The sequence below is a fragment of the Zalophus californianus genome, chromosome 15, assembly GCF_009762305.2.
Source record: "Zalophus californianus isolate mZalCal1 chromosome 15, mZalCal1.pri.v2, whole genome shotgun sequence".
Lineage (NCBI taxonomy): Eukaryota > Metazoa > Chordata > Mammalia > Carnivora > Otariidae > Zalophus > Zalophus californianus.
The window spans coordinates 68,604,239-68,626,609 of record NC_045609.1 but is presented as its reverse complement, the minus strand read 5'-3'; the positions used below and the strand labels follow the sequence as shown (position 1 = coordinate 68,626,609).

Below are 22,371 nucleotides of genomic sequence, written 5' to 3'. Positions count from 1 at the left end.
TTTCCTTAGCAGATGCTGGAGTTGGATATAAGAGGTATGTGGCCAAGGGCATGTTGTATGGGAGAGTGGGCTTGGTAGGAATACTGGTATGGACAATCCTCCAAGTACAGAATGCCCCAATCTATAAAGAGCTGAGAGTGGAATGTGTATATTTACAAGGCTGCTTCTAAGGGTACTTAGTTTCCTAAGCTCAGGCAGGAAAAAAAAAAAAAAAAAGTGAGATCTGTAAAAATTACAAAGACAAACACAAAACATAAAAGATTTTAAACACAGGGTGGGGGTAGCTCACCCAGCCCAGAAGGTGCAGGGAGGAGAGGGACTATTCCTTTAGGAAGCCTAAGATAAATTTTTGTCCCATCTGTAATGATGGCTAGAACCAAAGACACCAAGTCCAAGTCAGATGCAATTCTTCATCGTTGGGGTTCACGTTAAGACAAGTGAACTTCTAAAACCTGGCACTAGAATAAACACTCCGGGCATGAGGGCAGGGACTGTAGCTCCAGGACTAGCAAAGTGCCTGACATAAAGCAGCAGTATGTGCTCCTTACATATCGGTTTGAATGAACGAATGAATGAATGAAGAAATTCACAGAACAAATTTAGGGAGAATTCCTGACAAGCAACATAGTTCCACAGATTATAAAAGGATATGCCACGAGGGCCTCTTAAAGAGAGAATCTCCAATCTAAATTTTTTTTGAAAAGGATCCTATTTACATATATTTCCTGGAGATTTATTGCTCAAAGCAAGGGTCACCTGAACTTTCAAAATGTTTCACAAGCAAGGGGCCTAACACAACTCAGCCAAGATGAGGAAGTAAAGAAGTCTCAAGCTCTGGAGGATGGCGGCAAATTCCCATTATTTTTGGCCAGAGAGATCAAGTCAGCTGTTGACAGCTTTGACACCTCCAGCCAGGCCACTCAGGGACAATGATATCAGAGACAATTACTTCCCCTTAGTAGCAGAAGAGCCAGAGAGCAGGTGTCTGTCCCTGTGGAATTGAAGCCTCTCTCCAGTGCGAGCCCAGAGCTCCCCCCACCACTCCCAGAGGAGGCCCCTCTGGGAAGACTTGTATTTCTCCTCCTCAGATAAGGCTTGGGTAGCCATCCTGTCACTGTCACTGCCTTTGGGTTCCTCCTACCTCCCCCAGCCCCAGTGTAAAAGAAAATATTTTTTTTTTTCTAAGTGGGAAATTCACATTAGCTTCATTTTGAAAGACTATTGAGAATGTTGCAATGACCTTTGCAATAACTGGACACACCCTAGGATCAGTAAACCAGGTTTGAGAATTGCTGACTTTATAAGCACCTGACCTGTAAAACAAAAGCCCAATTTGGGGCTCTGCTTGTAATCCAGTCTCACACCAGGCGAGAGGCCCAGAAGAGTCTGGTTCTGCCTCTGCTGTGTCATCTTGGGCAAGCCACTGTCCCTCTCTGGGCCTCAGCCTCCCCACCTATACAGTGAAGGTGATGGATGCTCTGTGACCTCTGCAGCTCCTTCTAGCCCTGACACTCTGTCTTGCCACCTGCCTCCTTTAAAAACAAAACCTAAAATGGAGTGGAAGAATGGGAAAGTCAAGAGAATGGTTCAGAAGGCGAGACTCTAATACGTGCCCCCCCCCCGCCCCCCGCTGATCTCTGCCTGCTGAATATTGCTTTCTTCGTTCTGCAAGAAGATTCCCATTTCTTGCTGGGTTGTTGCTTTTTTACTCCTTTTTCTCCTCCTTCTCTCTCTCTCCCTCTTTTAACTCAAAAGCCACAAAACCACTACTCACCTTCCCCAAACGGGTCATTTGGAAGCCAGAGCTGTCAGGGGTTAGGTGTGTCAGGCCTGGCATCCTGGTGGTATCTAAGTGAAGACCAGGCCAGGGCAGCCATGAGCTTCTCCTCCAGAAACCCAGTTTAAATCAATATTTATCCAACTGTATTTATAGAAAGGGGTGGTGGTAGGGAGGAGGGGATGGGGTAAGGAGGCAGGGGGGATCTAAAACAGAACAAGCCACAATGACTGATGCAAATCTTTGTGGCCAATTCGTTTCTGCAGGGCCGGGCTTTTTTTTAAAGGCAAAAGACCCGGCTTTTGATGAACCTGCTATTGGCCCCAGTACCATAGCAACAGCCCAAGTCCTCTGATATGCCCAGAGGACAGACTTGGGAAAGGCAGCAGGAGGGGGTGGTGTTTCCTAGGAGCCTAAACTTGAGTTAGGGCCAGGAGAGTTGAACAAGTCTGAAAAAAAACCTCTCTAGTTGGCTCTTCTGTCCTCGGCCTTGCTTCTCAGCCTTTTCTAAGCAGGGTGTGTACAGGAAGACCTTGAACAATCAACAGAGTGTTTCAAATACCAGCTTTGCTTTGGGTTGCTGGGTGACCTTGAGCAAGTCATTTTACCTCTCTGGACTTCATTCCTTGGCTGGAAAATGTGTACATGCATATATGGTTAAGACTGCAGGCTCATTCTGGAATCAGAGGCCTAGGTTCGAAACTCAGCTCACTAAACCATATGACCTTTGGGCAAGTTACTCAACATCCCTGCGTCTTGGTTACCCCCTCCATAAAATGGGGTAATAAAATTGCACACATCATGGGGTTGTTGTGAAGACTGGAGGAGATAATGCACACTTAGCCCCATACTTGGTATGTAGTCTGTGCTCAAAAATGGTAGTCAGTACTGATATTATGTAATGCAGTTAGTTGCTGATGCAACATGCAACCCTCTTCATTTCCCTCAGTGTTCCCTCCAAACTCTTGCCCAGCCATCCTCGGATAAAAATCCCCATTTCTGGGTACGTCAATGGGAGAGTGTTTCCATCAGCTGGGGAGGGTCAATGAGCAACTATTATTGTTTTGCCTTGGAACTGATGGGACCTCCTTTTTCCCCCCAAACCAGGAATGGCTCAATTCAACTTCTCCAATATTCTAAGGGTCCCTTGGGTCCCCTCTGCAGGGTGCCCGGTCCCTGGGAGCTCTGGGATTCTGAAAGCCACAACAATATCCTCAAAGTCTACTTCTGGCATTTACCAGTGGGCAGAAATCATATTTAAAACTGGAGAAAAAAAAAACTGAATCTGAGAAACATAATTTAGGATGCAGCAAAAAATAAAGACCTGATTTAAGAATGTTCTTTACACAAAGCCCCCAAAACCAAATATCCCACTCCACCTCCACTGTAAATCAGCCCACAGAGTTTTCAGGGAAAAGCAAGTGCACATAGTAGATGTTCAGTACATGTTTGCAGAATGAATGAATGAATCATAAGATGCCTGCTATGTAGAAATGTGACCTGCTTGAACATTAGTTGCCATCAAAGCCCTCAATTTTAGCAAGGCTGCCCTAGTCCCCTGCTAGTAACTGATTCATTTTCCAGGTCACAGCAGATGACAGTGGGCACTTTCAACTCTCTAGGCCTAACCTATCATCTCTGTGCTGCCCCTGCTTTATAGGCCAAGGGCAGTCTGTGTTGATTATGGGAGACCCTCTTTCCTTGGAAGAGATCAGTATTTCCAACTCTTCTCCGAGTCCCCAGAAAGTCTTTACTGTGTCTCCTGGTCTTCAAACCTGATCACTGTGCCATAGCCAATAAATGATAAATCCAACCAATCAAAGAATGTATATCAAGTGTCTCTGTATGCCCAGTGGTGTGCTATATGCAATGGTGGCCTATACTGAAATGCTATAAGTGATCTTTTCCCTTAGGATGTTAATCACCTCCCTGGGAGGATAAAGCTGATACACAGGAAGCAAGTAGAAGATTGCATGGTTACCGATTATCAAAGCTCAGAGAAGAGACTATTTATTGAGCACCTACTATATTCCAGGGACTTTAAATGTTTAAATGGAGTACCTCATTTAGTTGTTCAGCAATGATATAAGACTGGTTCTACTGTTATCCTCAATTTACAAAAAAGAAATGGAACCCCAGAGAGGTTAGGTAACTTGTACCCAAAGTCACAAAGCCAGTAAGCAGCAAAGGAGGAATCTGGGCCCTGTTTTGGGTAACCGTAAAACTTTCAGTCTCTCAACTACCGTGAATTAAGAAATAGCCAGATGAGGCTTCCTAGAGGAGGTGGGAGCTGACCTAGGTCTTGAAGGGTGAGTAAGATACAAATAACCTCAGAGGAATAAGAGAATGAAGCCCTTCTAGATAGAGGGAAGAGTCTGAGTCAAGCACGGAGTCATGACTGCGAAGCGTGCTTGCTGGTGGACCTGCTGGACAGGAGCAGAGCAGATTAAGAGAGGAAGGCGGGGTGGGGCCAAATGACACCACAAAGCAGCAGCTTCCTCCATCAGGAGGAAGAGGCTGCTCCTTGGCCTGTCCATGCCCCTAAGAAAGCACCTCACCCTCAAACCCACATAATCCACTCCAGAGAGCAATCCATGCCATCTACTCCCATGTAATCATTCTTCTCTTCTTAAAAGCATTGCCCCCAAAGCGACCTTCTGCAGACACTGAGAAACCCATTTCTATCCTCTGGACGTTACCCGTTAAGAATAGCTTCTACTTGCCCCGCTACAGCTTTTCTGTGAGTCTGGTTCTTTTTCCCTTTCAGTTTTAACCTTTTCCAAAACAGGAAGTAAGTATTTGTCTAATTATCAGTCGGTCCTAAGTTGCCACCCCTTCACTGGACCCCAAATGGATATAGGAGATGATGCCAGAGGTGATTTACATATAACTTCTGATTTTGTGATAACCGGTCCTAGTCTCCATGATTAATATCTCTGGAGACCTTTAATTTGAGATCCTTAAGGATTCACATCAGTTGGAACGTCAGGAAAAGGTACCCGCATATCCTTGGGAATCCTTGTCTTGCAATACTGGGTGACTTAATTTGAACACCCTCTCCCCGAAGAGACTCACCATATCTACTGGGAATAATTCAACACTGGGGCCACAGCTTGGTGAGCACTCCTACTACGGGAAACCTCAAAGAGGCAATGAAAAGCAGTTCTGGCAACAATGGAAAATAAGGCAAGCTCCTGCCAAGTAAGTACTTTGCAAACAACAGTAAAAACGAAACGTGTGAACTCGTGACCAAGGTCTACTGGTGCATTTCGGAAAGGTCTCACAGAACCCGAAATGGAGAATCAAGGCTGACACCCATCTCAGGGGAGAAGAGCGTCCCTTTAAGAAGGGATTGTACCAGCTGGCCACACTACAGCTCCCAGAGATTTCCTGGCTTGCCTCCTAGCCCCACCCACCAGTCTCTGGCCTCAGCAACGCGTGACGTCAGAGAAAGCTGACGCTGGCGATAGGCTGAACAACGCAGCTAGGTCAAGTCCAGTCAGAGGAAAGAAGTTTGTCTCCATGTGGAAACCATGTGTCTCTAGCTGGGAGGGGGAGGAGGAGGAGGCGGAGAAACTGAGATCAAGTGATTACAGGGGAACTGGCTGAAATGAAGGCGGGGAGGTTGTGCACCTGAGCTGGCCAGCAATGCCCTTTGCAGTAGTGACCTAAAAAGAAAAAAAAAAAAACTTGCCCAACAAACAAAGCTTGAGCCCCCTCCCATCATAATAATAATTAAACAACTAGGATCCCTGCTTCCTTCCAAAAACCAGGGACCTGAGAAATGCTGTAGTCCTATCGGAACGCCCAGATCCCCCTCCCTCCCCCAACGACTGAATGATGTAAGCGTTTCGGAAAGCGGGGCTCTGAAGCAAAACAAGCCCCGCGCGCGCGGAGCGACCCGCAGTGCCCGAGCCCGGCGCACGCACGACCCGCCCCCCAACTCGCGTTATTGCTGTGCACACGCGGACCGCCGTGACGCGCGGGCATTGTGTGCAGCGAGCAGAAAACAACGGCGAGCGCCACCAGCGCGAAGAAGCGCCCCCAGTAAAATGAGGCAGATGTAGGGCCCGCCGTTTTCCGAACCAGGAAACCCAGACCTGGCGGGAGGCGGGGGGGGGGGGGGGGCCGAAAGTGGGGAAAATAAAGCAGCCCCCGTGGGCCGCTTCAGTTTGCTAGGGGCATAATAGAGGGCCCGGCGATGGTCGCCCGTAGTTTGCTGGAGGTCACCCTCGCCTGCGAGAGCTATTGGGGAGGGGGCTAGGGCCTGGAGCTGGGTCCCCGCAGCCAAGCCGGGCAAGGCGCAGCGCCCCACGCTCTCGGGGAAATCTGGGGGCCGTTGGCATCACGTCATGCAGAGCCAAACAGCGGCGGCAAATAGAGGCAAGAGAGCTAAAAATACTCCCGCGGGGAGCCGGCCGGAGGGGGGGGCAGTAGGGCCGAGGGGCTCATTACGCACACGAAGTTGACTTTGACTGGGGCGCTGAGGTTCCCGAACCCCTCTCGGGGGCTGCGGGGCTTGCAGTGCGGTCACTCGGGGGAGGGACCGGGAGGAAGCCCCCTGGCTTCCTCCGCCACAGGAGCCCCGCTCCGCTGCCGCTGGCCCGCCCCGTGCGGGGTAGCCCGGCCCGGCGCGCCCGGCCCTCTGCTTACGTGACTGGTGGCCACGCCGGAGCCCCGGCACGGGGTAAACTAGGAGGTGGCGGCGGCCAGGGCGGCCGGGGACGCCGCGGGGGAGGCGGCAGGGGCGGGGGCGGAGGTCTCTGATTGTCTGCGGGTGCGAAGGGGGGGCGGGACGCGGTGGAAGCTCCAGCCACCTCCTTAGTACACCATGCTTGGCGGGGGTGGGGGACCAGGTTTGCCACACACTGCCAAGGTGCCCTCTTTGGGTGCACCCCCCCGCCAGAGTCGGCACCACGGGACAGACTCCGGAGAACCCCGGACAGGGGTGAGGGGTAGCTAAAGAAATCGCGCCCCTCCCCCCTCCAACAAAAGCAAACACACCAAACAAAACCACGTCTTCACCCAGCTCCCCACCAGCTCTGGCTTTTCAGAAACTACCCTCCTGACGAATGCACTCCCCCCCCCCGCCCATGAATAATCGCAAACTGAGCCGGCTACACAGCCAGCGATGCGCCTTTCTCGCAGCCCTGGCACTCCGAGAAAACAGGAGAGAAGAGAAAGAAAAGAACATACACAACCGTCCTCCCAACACAAATCCTTGTTTTTGCCTTCAGCCACTGCACAACTGGCGCTGGCAACACACGGTTACTTTCACCCTGAAGGCCTGGGTGTTGGTCAGCTAAGGTGTTTTTGTGTTTGAGGACTGTTGTTGTGTTTCAGGGGGAGGAGGTTGCAAGATCTGACACGTTGCAATCGGACCATTCCCCCCCCCCCCCCCCCCGTCTCATTGATCTTCCTACTTGTTCGGACAGATTAAACAGTCTGGTTTTCTCCAGTACATCGGTTTATCTGCCTCGACCCCTTCCCCCTTCTCGCAGCTCTTATTTGTGAGGACCATGCTGGAGACGCCGCACACGCGTGCCCCCGTTAGGACGCTGAGTCGACTGCCTGGGAGGACTGGGGGACCCAGCAGACAGGGGCAAAAATGAAACAAACAAATACAAAAGGAGGCCAGGCCGGGGTGGGGCTCCCAGCACCCCCCCACCACCACCACCACCAAACATTGCTCTCCACCTGAATCCGCGAGGGCGCGGTGGGGGGGCAGAAGGACGGCAGAAATCGACAAGGCAGGCGTTTGCCAGGCGCGCTCTCTCGTAAGTCGTCTCCCGGAAAATAAAGAAACCGCACACAACAGCCCACACCTTCTTCCCCAACTATTGTTTCCTGCGAGATCCCAAAGTTTCCTTTTAACTGTGTCCCCCTCGCCAAGTTTCACGGGCGCAGGACGGCGGGTCCGGGGCGAGCTGCTGGTGCTGCCTGGCCCAGCCGGCCTGTTTGGGGGAGGGGGGTGGCGGCACCCCAGAGCAACAGAGGTGCTGGGGGACTGTATCCGTGGACGCGATGGCCGGAGCCTTGCTGCGCGAGGGGAGGAAAAAGCACAGTAGACAGGAGGGAGAAGCCGAGCCGAGCCAGCCAGACCAAGCCCACGCCGCGGAGGGCTGTTTGGTTGTTGTTGTTATTGTTGTCGTGTGTGTCTCTTGTGTGTTTTTTTTCTTGAACCGCTGAGCTATGCCTACGATTTCCAACTTTCGGCTTCTAATCCCCACCCCACCCAGAAACGAGCGACAGAAAAACAACACTTGTCTGCCCGAGAAGGCTGGGGCGGGGGGGGGGGGGGCGGGAGAAGGAAGAAAGGCGACCTCGAAGAGATGAGCTCTGGGCTCAGTTGTCAGCAAACAACACTCCCCCGCTTGTCCACCCGGCGGTCCTCCCAGCCTCCGGGAGACCGACTGACGGACGTACCGACAGCCCCCCCTCGCCCCCCCCCGCTCGTCTTTGTTACATCTTTAGCAGCTTTGTGCGTGCGTGTCCTTTCTCCGGTGTCATCGGCTTTACTGCCGAGGGCTAGATGTGTGTGTTGGGGGGAGGGGGGGCGCGGGCCGAGCAGGCGACAGGGGTCGCCCAAGTGGTTGAGAAAGAAAGAGCCGGGCGCCGAGGAGCAGCCGGGGCCCCTAAACTTACTTTTGTTTTCTTTCTCGATCTGCTCCAGGTAGCTGGCGGCCTCGAGCAGAATCTGCACGTTCTGCAGAAAAGTGTTGATGTGCTTCTCCATCGAGTTCTCGCTGGTGTTGAAAATGTCCGAGAAGGGGCACCTGAGCTTGGTCCCCGCGGGCTCCTCGGGCTGGGCCGGGGGCTGGGGCGCGGCCACCGCCGGGGGCGCGGCGGGGGCCAGCCCCGCGCCCTCACAGCGCGCCTCCTTGCGCGGCCGCCCGCGTTTGCCCATGGAGGAACCGGGGTCCGCTGAGCTCGTCTTTTTTTGGGGCTGCGCTGCCCGGCCGAGCTCCGGTCCCCAGAGGAGACCCGGCTGGCTGGAGCGGAGGAGGCGCCGACGCGAGGAGGCGACTTGACTTCCCGAGCCTCGCTGCGTGCAGTTGTGTGTGTGAGTGTATGTGAGTGTGTCGGTCTCGCAGTGGGTCTGTGTGTATGGGAGATTGAATGAACCTACAGGACAGACGGAGGCGCTCTGGCGCCTGGGTCCTAGTGCGAGCCTGTCGCCATCGGACCGGTCAAAATAAAAGGTGGAGACAAGCGAGGCAGGGACCGCCCTCTGCCCGTCCCCGCACCCTTCCCCGCCTCTCCCCAAATCTTACCTCGGAGTAGAGCACTGCATTTCAACACTAATGGAAAAAATACTCGATGCCTCTGAGTGGACCTGCATATAAACAAACTAGTAAGCTATTTTTTTCTTCACATAAAATTAAGACCTCGTGAACGGTCCAGCACAATTCCTCGCACATAGTGAGTGGGTCCCTATTAAATGGTAGCTGCTATGACTTTTTTTCTTTTAAATAAAAACCCAATCCGAAAACCCCATCGCATGTAACCTGAAGTTTCCTCCCCCCAATTCACACACCCCTACACATAGACAGGCACAGGCATGTGCCTTCACGGGGTCAAATGAAATCCCTAGGCCACCAAATCCCAGTTACAGATTTACTCACTCTTTCTTTCTTCCTTCAAATGCAAAGTTATTTTCCAGGAAGGGGGAGGAGATGTAAGCCTCTCTCTCCACACTCCTCTTCCCAGCCTTGGTCCAGCTGTGTAAAGCTCACACTAGGGTGCTTCCACACCTGGCACCCTTTATTTGACAGAGCAGCCGAAATGGCAGGCCAGGACCCCCACCCACACCCCCACCCCAGCTGAATTCCACCTTTTGGCTCTGAAGACTCCTACCCCCAGTTGACACTGTTGTTTTTACTGTGCTGCTATCACCCAGTCAGGATCTGCGAGAAACAGGGATGCTTTCCAGGCTTGGGAGGTATGGCGGGAGTCAGAGGGCTAGCTGAAGACCATTAGGGAGTGTCACAGAGAAGGGTTCAAATCCAGCTCTGAAGCACACAGGCTGTGTGAGTTTGGGCAAGTTCCCTAACCACTCTTGGCCTGTTTCCCCATCCATGAAACTCTGATAAGGTTCTTGTGCTGATTAAATCATATCTGCACTTAGCACACTACCTGGCCCATGGTAAGATCTTTTTCTTTCAATCCAGACCCAGATAAGAGCCTAGGTCCCCTAATTGCTTCTAAGTTGTTGGGGGCGGGGATGGCAAGCTGAAGCAAACAAGACTCTTCTGCATTTTGTTGGAAAACATCTCTGCAACAAACCCATCTAAATATTGTCACCTTGCAAGGCCAACTGGAATTTTCCTCCAGGGGAACCATTTACACAGAAGCACATTAAATACTGCCCCCTGCAGTTGAGCAACCCCACCACCCTGCTCAGAAGCAACTTCATACACGTTTGTCTGGAAGACCCTTATTGGAAATGGAAACTTTTTTAAAAAGGAGAGAAAGTACATTTCTTTGTAAAACATTCATTATGTAAAACTTAGAATACACGTACCCTCACAGAACCTTCAAGAAAGTCTTGTGTACTTTCAGAATGAAATAACCTGCTGCTGATATGACAGGAGCAATCGGTAACTGGCATTTTAAAGCCAATGTATTCACATTTGGGACCATAATATAATCATACTACATATACTGTCTGTCCATTTTCTGTCCTGTGACAAATTTTGCATGGTTGATCTCTGCATCCTTTAGCTAGGATAGAGTAGAAGCTCCCAAGAGCTGTAAAATAAAAGTTTACCTTCCATTATCAGAACAACTACTGACTTTTTTTCCTGCTGGGACCACAACCTGAGTGACTCATGTTTAAAAGTGTTTATAAGTATAAGGACTTTAGGAATGTATAGTTTCAAACAAGTTTTATCTAATGCTATCTTGCAAAAACCAGCACTTGTGTAACATAGCCCCGATCTCCCTTGCCCTAAGTGAAAGATGATAGTGAGACAATGAACCAGCTAAGCCCGAAGAAAACCTGAGTTTTCACCCTGGTGGGCACACCAAATGTGTATATATGCAGTGCAGTGCCCAACATGCATGTCTACACACACTCACTGAGATAGGCACACCCCACACATGAGTGCTGGGGCGGGGGTTAGGGTGTCTTGTAATTATTTATTTATCCCTGTTTCATCTCTCATAGGTCTGTGAGCTTCAGAAAGCCCAGTGGGAATCTTCAAGCTGGGCCACGGATCTGACCAAAGCCAAAATAAACAATGGCTTGAAGAAAATCTGCAAAAAAGTGCTGATTTGCACTATTCCCACAGTCAGCCACAGCCCCCACCGTCATTCCCATGGAAAACACCACTGCTGGTGCCAAATCAATTTCCCCCCCTTCATAGGGGCATTGTTTTTTGTTATTATGTGAGTTCTTAGCATCAGACAATAGTACCACAAGAGACTCAGTGGAGGCAGGAGAAATGCCTTTTTGTTTCACTAAGTCTGTGCCATTGTGCCCCAGACTCTAGCCCACAGATAGTAGTCACGTATATTCATTTTGGTAACATGTATGTGGAACGATGAAGCCACCAAGCTAAATCTCCAAGCCCCATTCCTTATTTTTCTTTTCCAGAGCCCATCAAGTATTAAATCATGTCAGCATCTTATTGCTCTCTCCCCCTTTCCACACCATCCCTCAATTATCAGTTCCTCTAATAAAGTTGGCCCCCACAGAAAGAGTGGCATTTCAGGGGTTATATCACAGGACAGGCATCCAGGATGCTGGGTTACAAGCTCAGCTCCATTCCCCGTTAGCTTTGCTTCCCAGGAGGAGGTACTCAAGCCTTTTGCACCTTACTTTCTCCGGGGCTTTGACTCCATAAATAAACAAGCCTCTTTGGAGACTTGCTGGCAGTTTTTGCAGAGAACAGGTAGTAGATGAGAAGGCAGCTGGCCTGAGAAAAATATGTGAACTCCTTCAAAGAAAAGTAGTGATTTTTTTGCAGTGCCCAGCGAGGCCAGACAAGATGTTTCCAGGGGCCCAAGATATCTTGGAGGCCCATTCACTCAGGGGCCTGTTTTCCCAAACTTCTATTTCTTTGTTTGGTCTCTCTGCCTTTGGTAATATTTTTCCATCAGACTTGTTTGCATATTAATGCAAGATTGCTCTCTCATGTGTTTGTCCCTCTTTCTCCCCAGACATTCTACATGCTTACATCAAAGGAGTTTGTTTTGCCTGTTAATTCTGTCTTCAGGTACACAGAGACTGGTTAATTACTGAGGCTCAAGGAGAGTGGCCCTCAGACCCCCCCATTCTGCACTTAGATGGGATGCCCTTTGCTGTCCTGGACCATTTGGGCTCTCCTAGGCTCCTCAGCCCTGCTCTTCCTCCTTACCCCTTCTCCCTTCCCTAGCCCTTCCTGCTATAACATCTAGCTTTTCCTTGGACCTTGCCAGCATGGCCAGGTCAGGTTCTTCCCTGCTCTTTGACCTGTGGTCTTTGTACTCAGGCTTGATAAACACCATCAAGAGATCTTCTGTCCCCTGCATTGTCACTTGAGTCCTAATTCCCCAGAGCTTTCCTAGCCAAGTTTTTCCTGAGCACCTTTCGTTGGGCAATGAGCTGAAGAATTGGCTTCTTCTTTCCTTGGGAGCCCTCATCTTGGTTTCACCTACTAGGAGGGAGAAGTGGCTTCAAGGAAAGCCCAGGAATAGAGGTTTAGGGACTGGTAAGACACGAGCAGAATGGCACAAACAAGGAGAACTGTGTGGCTCTGCCTCTCCCACTGGCTCCTGGAACAGCTTTTAAAAGTGCTGAGCAGACCTCCTCCAACCACTCCCCATGCCCCACCCCCACCCGCACATTCACCAGCGGGTGTAGACATGGACAGAGGATAAATAGCCTCCACCCTACACTGGAGCTCACCTGGGTGTCACCTGCTCCTGGGGCATTATCTCTGCTCCTCTGGACTCTGCCCTCCCTTCTCCTGGACCTCCAAGGCTGCCAGTTCTTCCTGTCTCAGGCATCTCCTGGGCTTCTCCTATGCAAAACTCAGGACTTATAGGGTTCGTTAGATTATGAGCTCATCAAGGGCAGGGAGCATGCCTTGCTCCCCCAGCACCCTAGCACAGCACATGCATGGCACAAAACAGGGGCTTAGGCCCTGAGAGTCAAAGTCATGAATGCCTTTTCCTGCCTGGCTGGACCCTTGGTGCTGGTCCTTCCTGGCTTCCTGGCTCCTGCATGGCAAGAGGAGGCATTTGACACTGTCTGCAAAACTATTCCTGAGTCACTCACATTAAAGTTTAAATATCAAAATGCTGTCTGTCCAGAAGCCAGAAACCCATTGAGTCACATGGTTGAGGTTCCCTTCCCCAAAAGTGCAGAGGCTCTGTCACTCTTTCCCCGGTCCTTACTGCTCTACATATCTGGTAATAAGATGCCTCTGATGGAAATTTTTCAGAAATCACCAGATGATGAAAGCAATGGCCTGAGACCAAAGTGGGAATCGTATGGAGCTTCCCCTCCACATATTCTCATGGTAGGGTTTCTTCTAGCCGGGGGTGGGGGCGCAGGGGGGCGGGCCTTCCGGCCCCTATTTTCTTTAACATCTCCATATTTTAAAAAATGCATTCAGCAAAGATTCTAAATTCATGTATATTAAGGTACCAGTGACTGACACTAGCTTAGATATGACCATTCCTGGAGGATTTTGGAATTAAAAGATGGCCAACGCTTTAAGCTAAAGGAATAAAGTTCCAGTGGTGAAATGTTAGCCATCAGGAGATGGAAGGAGAAGGTAGTATTCAGGCAGCAAAAGATCCTCCTCTTGATTATTAGCTGGCTGAACTCGTGTAAGTCACTTGACCTCTCAGAGCCTTGGGATTCTCACCTACCAAGTGGGAAGAACAAAGTTTACCTGGATGATGGGGTGTATATAAAGGAACTTTGGAAACTGTAAAGTGTTGTACACATGTCAGCATAGTATTAGGCAAAAAGAGTCCTGAAAGATTTTTCAGGGAAAACAAAAACAATGACAAAAATATGGGGGGGGGGGGGAGTTAGAAACCCAGAGTTTTGGGCCAGTTCTTCCACTGCACTACTGGGTAACTCTGGATAATATATATAACTTCGGGCCCTGCAGCATCAATGTCCTCACCTAGCCTATTTTCTCTTTCTCCTCGTTCCATCTCTTCTGTGTGAGACCTGCAAGTTGCCCTCTCTCTTTGCTGATCCAGAGCTCAGTTCTCAAGGGTGAAAAGGTCTATGAGCAATGAAGCGGTACATTTATCAGGAATAATGGATACATGAGCACATACTCAACATATGGATTAATTCATATCATCAGAAGACATAGTCTTCCATGTGTCAGGCTCACTCTGGGTATAGGAACACAACAGTGAGCAAAAAGCCAAAACCCCCACCCTCACGGTTATCTCTCACCCAGGTATATACGTAGAAGACATAGGACCAGTTGTAAGCATACAGAGAGATAGATAGATAGTCCCATATATGCACCCAGAGCAGGCCTCTTTACTCCTGTGTCTTTCAGAAAATGAAATGGAAACCTTAAGTTGGAGCCAGAATATGGGATTCCTCCAGAGGAACTATGACATCCTCTTACGCATCATAGAAATAGCAAAAACAAGAGTGAGGAAGGTTTGCGTTCTTGTTTCCCTTTCTCTCTTCTTGCTTAAGTTGGAAATTAATTTTTATTGGCACACAACTGACCCTTTGCGTGTTTCCACAGTAGTAAGGAATATTACATAATGTATCAGAAAAAAAAATTCATGTCATCTTATTTCACAGAGTCCTGAAGACCTCGCAGATATGTGTGGCTTTCCAAAGAGTCACGTCAAAACAACTGTCTAAAATTATAACCTACCTGGAAAAGTCAGAAATGTAATCAGAGGCTATTTCCATGTAACTACACCCTAAAAACACCCATCCCAGACAGGCCAGCACAGGAGAATAACATGTTGGTATACAGTTGCAAGAATCTGTCTTAGACTTTTGATACTTAATTGCATCACTGTTAAAGTTGAGTTGAGTAGAACATCCCTAGCGCAGAGGTTAGAATTGGGAAATTTTTCTTCATTTCCTGGTCACTTTTCAAAATCCTGGAAGAACTGGGCGCTACCAAATCGTAGACTGAATTGATGTTAAGGAAAATGTTTTCTCATCGCATTAGTTTTAATTTTACAACCTTTGGCCATGAATGCTTTTGAGTTTGTTACACAAACATGGGATGTGGTCCCACACTATCTTAGAGATACTGGAGGTACGAGAGCCACTATTCATAAAATGCTCATGATATTCCAGGCCCTAGTCTCCAACCACATTTTTATTTCGTCTTTGTAATCATTCCGTGAGCGATTATTCTCACTGCCATTTGCCAGATGAAGAAATGCAGACAGAGGAAAAAATAGGCGCCTTGCCCCAGAGGGCACAGCTTCCACGTGGCAGAGGTGGGCACTCCATCATCTCCAACCTGGTACAGCAAAACATTCCTTCTTCCTGTTTCTATCCCACTTACCTTCATTCAGTTCTGTCCAGCTGCACGTTTGTCAGGTAATAGTTTATGTGGTCTTGCTAATTGGGTTTATGTGCATAACAAGGGTGCTTGTTTCAAATCCTTATTTGATTACACACGGAAAATTTCTCCAGTAAAGGATGCTTGGATTCTCCCTTCCCAGGCTGTGAGTTCTTCCAGAGCTTCCATGGCATCTCCAGCAGTGCTTAACAAATGCCATGCACAGAAAACTGTGCAATGGACATTGACAACTAAGAGCTCAGCACACAGGACCCACTCAGGGAGTAGGAAGTACCATCGGTGTAATTTATCAGACATAACCAATCTCCCACAGGCTAACCTCTCATGGTCTGTCCTCCCTTTTACACAATTAACTCCGCTGCTGAGTTAGAGAACAGACAGGAGGTGCTGAGAAACCACATGTATTTGCGGCCTGAGTCAAAGGTTGTGAAGCTGGGAGCAACATGTAGTCCATTTGGAAGGATTGTTGGTCCCATAGGACAGAGGTTCTCAGCCTGTGCCTGTGCATTAGAACAACCTAGGGATAGGACTGCCAGATTTATCAAACACAAACACAAGATGCCCAGTTAAATTTGAATTTCAGATAAACAAGGAGCGATGTTTTAGTGTAAGTATGACCCTTGCGATATTTGGGACATACCTAGGCTAAAAAGTATTTGTTGTTCTTCTGAAATTCAAATTTAAAAGATCATCCTGTATTTTATCTGGCAACTTTGATCGAGGAGATTAAGTGCAATTAAATTAGAATCTCTGGAAATGGGGTTCAGATACCACTAATTTTAAAAAGCTTCTAGGTGGGGACACCTAGGTGGCTCAGTCAGTTAAGTGGCTGCCTTTGGCTTAGGTCATGATCCCAGGGTTCTGGGATCAAATCCCACATCCGGCTCCTTGTTCAGCAGGGAGCCTGCTTCTCTGCCTTTGGCTCCCCCTCCTTGTGCTCTCTCTCTCTCTCTGACAAATAAATAAATAAAATCTTTAAAACAAACTTTTTAAAGCTTCTAGGTGATGCTTATGTGCAGCTATGTTTGAGAATTACTGCTAGAGGGCACCTAACATCTTGGAGGACAATGGAGGGGAAATTGACCTTGGCCCATGGTGGGCTATCCTCCAGGAGGAAGTGATGGAGATATAACAAGCATGGAACAAGCCTTACCTACCCAAGTTTGTGCCTCCCTAGGCTCTGCTGGGCTCCATCCCAGCAACCAGGCCAGGCTCAGTCAGTGCAGAGCTGGATGGTACGGTCAGTTTCACGTCCTCATGGCCACACGGAGGGGCTCAGCACCATCTCCAGGGAGCTTGACCCCCTCCAGAGGCACCAATCTTCCTCTACCCCCTCCAGCCCCAAACAGCTAAGCTAGTGCCAATCAGATTTCATTTCCTTTGTGAATCTAAGTTAATCAGGGACCCAAATTTCTACTGTGACTTGGAGAGCTCAGCATGCAGTCTGCTTTGAGAAGCGATACAACACAGGAGTTAAAAGCTTGGGTTTGGAGCCAGGCAGAGATGGGTTCCAATTCTCTTTCTCACATTTATTTAGGTATATAAGCCTGGGCAAATTATATAACCTCTCTGAACCTCAGTTTTTCATCTACAAGATGGGAATGATGATTTTACTTAGCTCACAAGGTGATTGCAAGAATCCTGTGGGATGATGCCCCCAGAGAGCTTAGCGATGTGCCTAGCATGGATGAAGCATTCAATAAGTAGCTGTCATTATGATTTCATTGCTGCTGTCTTTCCCAGATGCCCTCTGCAGCAAAAAGTGATAATATGGGGCAGGGGGCAGCAGCAGTATAACCCGGAGCTCCCCCAAGGAGTCCCTTTCCCGGACAGAACATGGGCTCAGAACCCCTTGTTCTCACCTTTCTGTCTTTGAGCTCTTGACCAAGCCTTGTAAGATAGGATTACTCATAGCATAAAGGAAAGGGCTAAATTCCAGTTGTGACTTTGTCACTAACTGGTCATGATCTTTGGCAGGTCATTGCACTTCTCCAGGCTAAGTTTCTTCACCTACAAAGTGGATATAGGGCAGGTCGTCACTTCTAGTCATAATACTCTGTGATCAGCTCCCTGTCCAAATTCTGGCCTTGGTTCCATAGACAGTCTCCCCAGAGAATTAAGATTCCTTTTCTATCTATTCCCAGGGTTCTAAAGTAGAACATCAGGGTTCATGTAGGGTGGAGATTGAGACTTGTGTGTTTCCTGCTTCTCTTCAGGTACAGATATACTTCTATTTTGCTAAAAAGTACAACATACCCTCCCCTTTAAGTTATGTTTTCCCTTCAAAGAATGGAGGGAAATTTTACCTTCACTCTCTCTCTTGGGTCCTTCTTTCAGGTAACCAGCACTGACCTTTGCCATAGTCCCTGGGTGCAAATGGAATTGAAATGTGAAGGGGCTCTTCTGAGGGCATCATTCAAAAGCTGAAGGCCCGCACCCCCAAACTGGAATACCCTGGGTACACCTGTTCTTTTTCTCTAAGGTAATCCTTTCCTAATCCTTTTCCAAATTTCACCTGCCATTGAGAGTCCACTGCTGTTGTCATTTTTGAAGGACAAACCTGTTTTTCAAGTGATAATTGCATTGGCCATCTGTCTCCAAGAGCCATACCGCCCCCCGTCTTTCTCCGAACCCCTAAATGACTGAAATAATAGTGCGATAAAAGAATCTAGTTGCAACAGACAGCATTTTGTCCATGCGTGTTCAGTATCAGGATGGAGCAAAGAGCAAACCAGGTAACAACAGAAAAATCTTGCTTGGCTTTCAGAAGTTTTCCTGCCACAGGGCTGGGAGCTGGAGAAAGAGCTGACTCTCACCTCCAATGAAGAAAATCATTTTATTAGTGTGGATCCCAAGGAGGGGCTGTACTGCTTTTTTACAAGGGAACATAACTGGCTAACATCGTGTTGCTGGATATTCTGAGAGCATGCCTATTTCCATCAGGGCTTGAAATAAAGTCCTAATCAAAGTGGTCATGAACTCCTTTTGAAGCTACACAGGAAATCTCTGGGAAACACAGTTAAAAAGACTCTAGTTCAAAGGAAACTCCTCCTTTATTAATAATATTCAGAGATTCGTTCCTAATTTGGTTTTGGTGACTTGCTGTGAAGAAGGAAGCAAAATGGGAATTTGCTCAATACCTCTGGGAAATCAAACCCAAAAGGTTGGGGGAGGGGGTTGCAGATAATTAATTTGGGGGGACATCATCAGCCACCAGAGCTTTTGCACGGTAAAGCAAGACCCAACAGCTAGTCATGTTGGTGTTTTTAGGGGTGCCATCCTGGGTGTAAAACTATCTCCACTCCCCACTCCCTTTGAACTATCAAGATTTAACATCCTTTGATGGGGTTAATTTTACTGTGATAACAGATTTACCTAGAGAGGATCCTTATATAATTTTAGGTCTGATTATCTTTCTGAAAAGATGGGCTCAAAATATCTCACGGAGGGGCGCCTGGGCAGCCCAGTTGGTTAAGTGTCTGCCTTTGGCTCAAGGTATGATCCCAGGGCCCTGGGATGGAGCCCCACTTCTGGCTCCTTGCTCAGCGGGGAGCCTGCTTCTTCCTTTCCCTACCCACCTTCCCCCCATTTGTGCTCTCTCTCTGTCAAATAAATAAATAAAATATTTTTTAAAAAATCTCATGGAAAAAAATAAGCAGAGAACTTTGATCACCTAAAAGTGTTGGTGAGTTATGCCAAAAGTTAGCATGATACCAAAATTTCAGTAGGGTTTTGCATTGGTTAAGAGGTATAAGTAAAAACAGGGGAGAAAGAACTTCCATTTCTAGGAAGATGGGGTAGACACACTTTTCTCTATTCTTTCTACTAACACAACAAAGAACCTTGAACATTATATAGAAGACAAACAAAGGAAAACTCTTAGAGTGTCTTGCATAACTCAGTCAGTTAAGCATCTGCCTTCAGCTCGGGTCATGATCTCAGGGTCCTGGGGTCGAGTCCCGCATCGGGCTCTCTCCTCAGCGGGGAGTCTGCTTCTCCCTCTCCCTCTCTGCTCTCTCTTCCTCTCTCACTCTCTGTCAAATAAATAAATAAAATTTAAAAAAAAAGACTCTTAGAGGTGGAGAGAGAAAGGCAGAATGGCTAGCGATCTCAGGATTCAAGGAACAACACCTTGGTGAGCTCTCTGGATTTTATTTTTGCCTTATTTACCTCTATCTTGGAGCTGAAGAAGCCAGCAACCTGGAAGCACCAAGTGCATACAGAAAAAGGCCAAACAAAAGGACCAGGAAAGGGGCAGCCTGGCATGATATAAAACTTTTAGATAATAACCACTCGGTTATGGTGAGGCCGGTCACCACAGTAAAACACCAGCACAAGGAAAGGCCAAATGGGGAGAATTGACAGTTAACCCAGCCAGGCTGTAAAAAGGCTCCCTCAATCCCCTGCCAGAGTGATGTCAGAGAAGGCAGAATACGGAGCCGGGAACACCAAAGGTACAAGCAACAAAAGCAGCAGTAAACAAGTAGAATTCGTCAAACTAAAAAGCTTCTGCACCACAAAGGAAAAGAAAATATCAATGAAACGAGAAGGCAACCCATGGAATGGGAGAAAATATTTGCAAATCATGTATCTGTTAGGGGGTTAATATCCAAAATATATGAGGAACTCATACAAATTAATAGCAACCCTCCCAAATGATCCAATTAAAAATGCACAAAGGATTTTCCATTTCTTTCTTTCCATTTCCATATCTTTCTTTTCCAAAGAAGATATACAAATGGCCAGCAGGTACATGAAAAGGTGCTCAACATCACTCACCATCAGGGAAATGCAAACCCGAACCACAATGAGATATCACCTCACACCTGCTAGGAAGCCTAAAATCAACAACACAAGAAAACAAGTGCTGGTGAGGATGTGGAGAAAAGGGAAGTGCCCGAGAGGAAAGGTTGTGCCCTGTTGGTGGGAATAGAAATTGATGCAGCCGCTAGAGAAAACAGTATGAAGTTTCCTCAAGTAATTAAAACTAGAACTACCATATGATCCAGCAATCTCACTTCTGGGTACATAACTGAAGGAAATGAAATTACTATCTCAAGGAGATATCTGTACCTCCATGTTCATTGCAGCATTATTTACAATAGCCAAGATATGGAAACACGCTAAGTGTTCATCCACAGATGAATGGATCAAGAAAGCATGGTATATACACACACACACACACACACACACACACACATATAATATGGAATAGTATTTAGCCATAAAAAAGGAATTCTTGCCATCTGTGGATGAAACTGCCAACACGGATGAAAGTTAACGTGAGGGTATTATGCCAAGTGAAATCAGTGAGACAGAGAAAGACAAATACCCTATTATCTCACGTATATGTGGAATGTAAACAACAACAACAAAAACTGAACACTTAGAAACCAAGAGTAGATTGGTGGTTGCCAGAGTGGGTGTTGGGTGGTGGGGGAGATGGGTGAAGGGGGTCTAATTATACAAGTTTCCAGTTAGAAGGTGGATAAGTTCTGGGGATCTAATATAGAGCACAGTGACTTTAGTTAACCATACTCTGTTGTGTACTTGAAAGTTGCTGAAAGAGTAGATCTTAGAAGTAAAACACACACACAAAGGTAACTTTGTAAGGTGATGGTGTGTTAACTAACCTTATTCTGGTAATCATTTCACAAGAGATATGTATATCAAACCATCACATTGTATGCCTTAAATTTATACAATGTTATATATCAATTATATCTCAATAAAGCCGGGGGAGAAAAAAGATTTACTCTATGGATACATAAACACATGTGTATTTGCAAGATGTTACCAGGCAGGAGCTCTCTTTTCTGAACCTTATCCTGTTCCTTGGGTTGGTGTTCTGTTTCGTGTGTCCTAGGAGAGCTTGCCTGCACACAGCAGTGTCTGCACAGAAGTGAAATCTAGCATGTGTCCACAGGATTGCCTAAGGAGACATGACTACAGAAACCAGGGCCTGGTGATTGGTGGCATGTGTCCCGGCTAAGATCACAGCCATTGTCCCTGAGAGTGTGGAGCTGATTCTGAAGCCACTGGAGTTTGCCTTGCTGTTCTCTCTACCTCCCACCCCTCCCTCTTATCTCTCCTGGTCTTTCAGCCATCTAGCTTGGATTTCCTTTAGTCTTTTTTTTTTTAGTAACTTACAATTTTTTTAAATAAGTGAATAATCATCACAGAAATACAGGGAAAAAACAAATAAGGTAGTAAAAATGACCCAGGTCCCAGCTCCTACTGACGACATTTTGCTTGATAAATACGCACAAACACACCTACTTTCCCCACTTCGGGCCCTTAATTTGTACCACCTTCCCCTCCAGGGTAAAGTCAAAACGCGTTAAATGAAAAGCTTTGTTACCATAATCAAGAAACATTGTGTATAAGGCCCTGTATTACATGTACCTCCAGCAGTCTTCCCTAAAAAAGTGTTCTCCCTAGCTGCACTATATGCATGAATATATTTTTATATATTTATATTTATATGTATTTTTTAACCAAAAATGAGGTCATTCTGTAAGGCTGTTTTGTGACCTCTTTTTTTTTCACTCAATAATGAATCATGAACATCTTTCCAGGTCAATAAATATGCTCTTACAATATTTTAATGGCTGCACAATATTCTATTGTATGACTGTACCATAATTTATTTAACCAGGCTCCCAATGGTAGACATTTAAATTGTTTCCAAATATTTTTTGCTGCTGTAAACAATGTTACAATAAACATCCTGTAGCAAAAATCTTTGCGCCAAGTTCTTAATTATTTCCTTAGGATACGTTCCTGGAAGGGAATAGTTGGGTATACGTTTGCACATTTTTAAGGTTATAAAAAGTTTTTGTCAAATTGTCCTGCAGTTAATTTGCTTCCAAATTATGAAAATGTCCTGCCCCCTCTCCCCGACACACATGCTGCGTCCCCATCATTCGGGTGCCATTCGAATTCTCAAGGGGCTGCCACCCAATTCCTCACTAGCTCTTAACTGAAGCAAAAGGAGTTCAGGCTGAGGACCCATGTTTGGACCCTTCCCGTGGTGGTCACCTGCACTTTGGATGTGGGGGTCTGAGGAGGGTG

General features: G+C 47.4%; 1 protein-coding gene across 3 annotated transcripts in view; it reads right to left on the bottom strand.

The window, feature by feature from the left end:
* MXI1 (MAX interactor 1, dimerization protein) overlaps positions 1–9,231 on the bottom strand; it is an 81,927-nt gene extending 72,696 nt beyond the window's left edge. The window contains exon 1 of one of the 3 annotated variants that reach the window (XM_027591501.2): positions 8,423–9,231. In XM_027591501.2, the coding sequence (XP_027447302.1) occupies positions 8,423–8,684 (262 nt within the window). In that variant the 5' untranslated portion in view covers positions 8,685–9,231. The remainder of the gene's footprint in view (positions 1–8,422) is intronic. The other 2 variants (XM_027591490.1, XM_027591485.1) reach the window with 2 other exon arrangements.
* Positions 9,232–22,371: the final 13,140 nt, after the last annotated feature.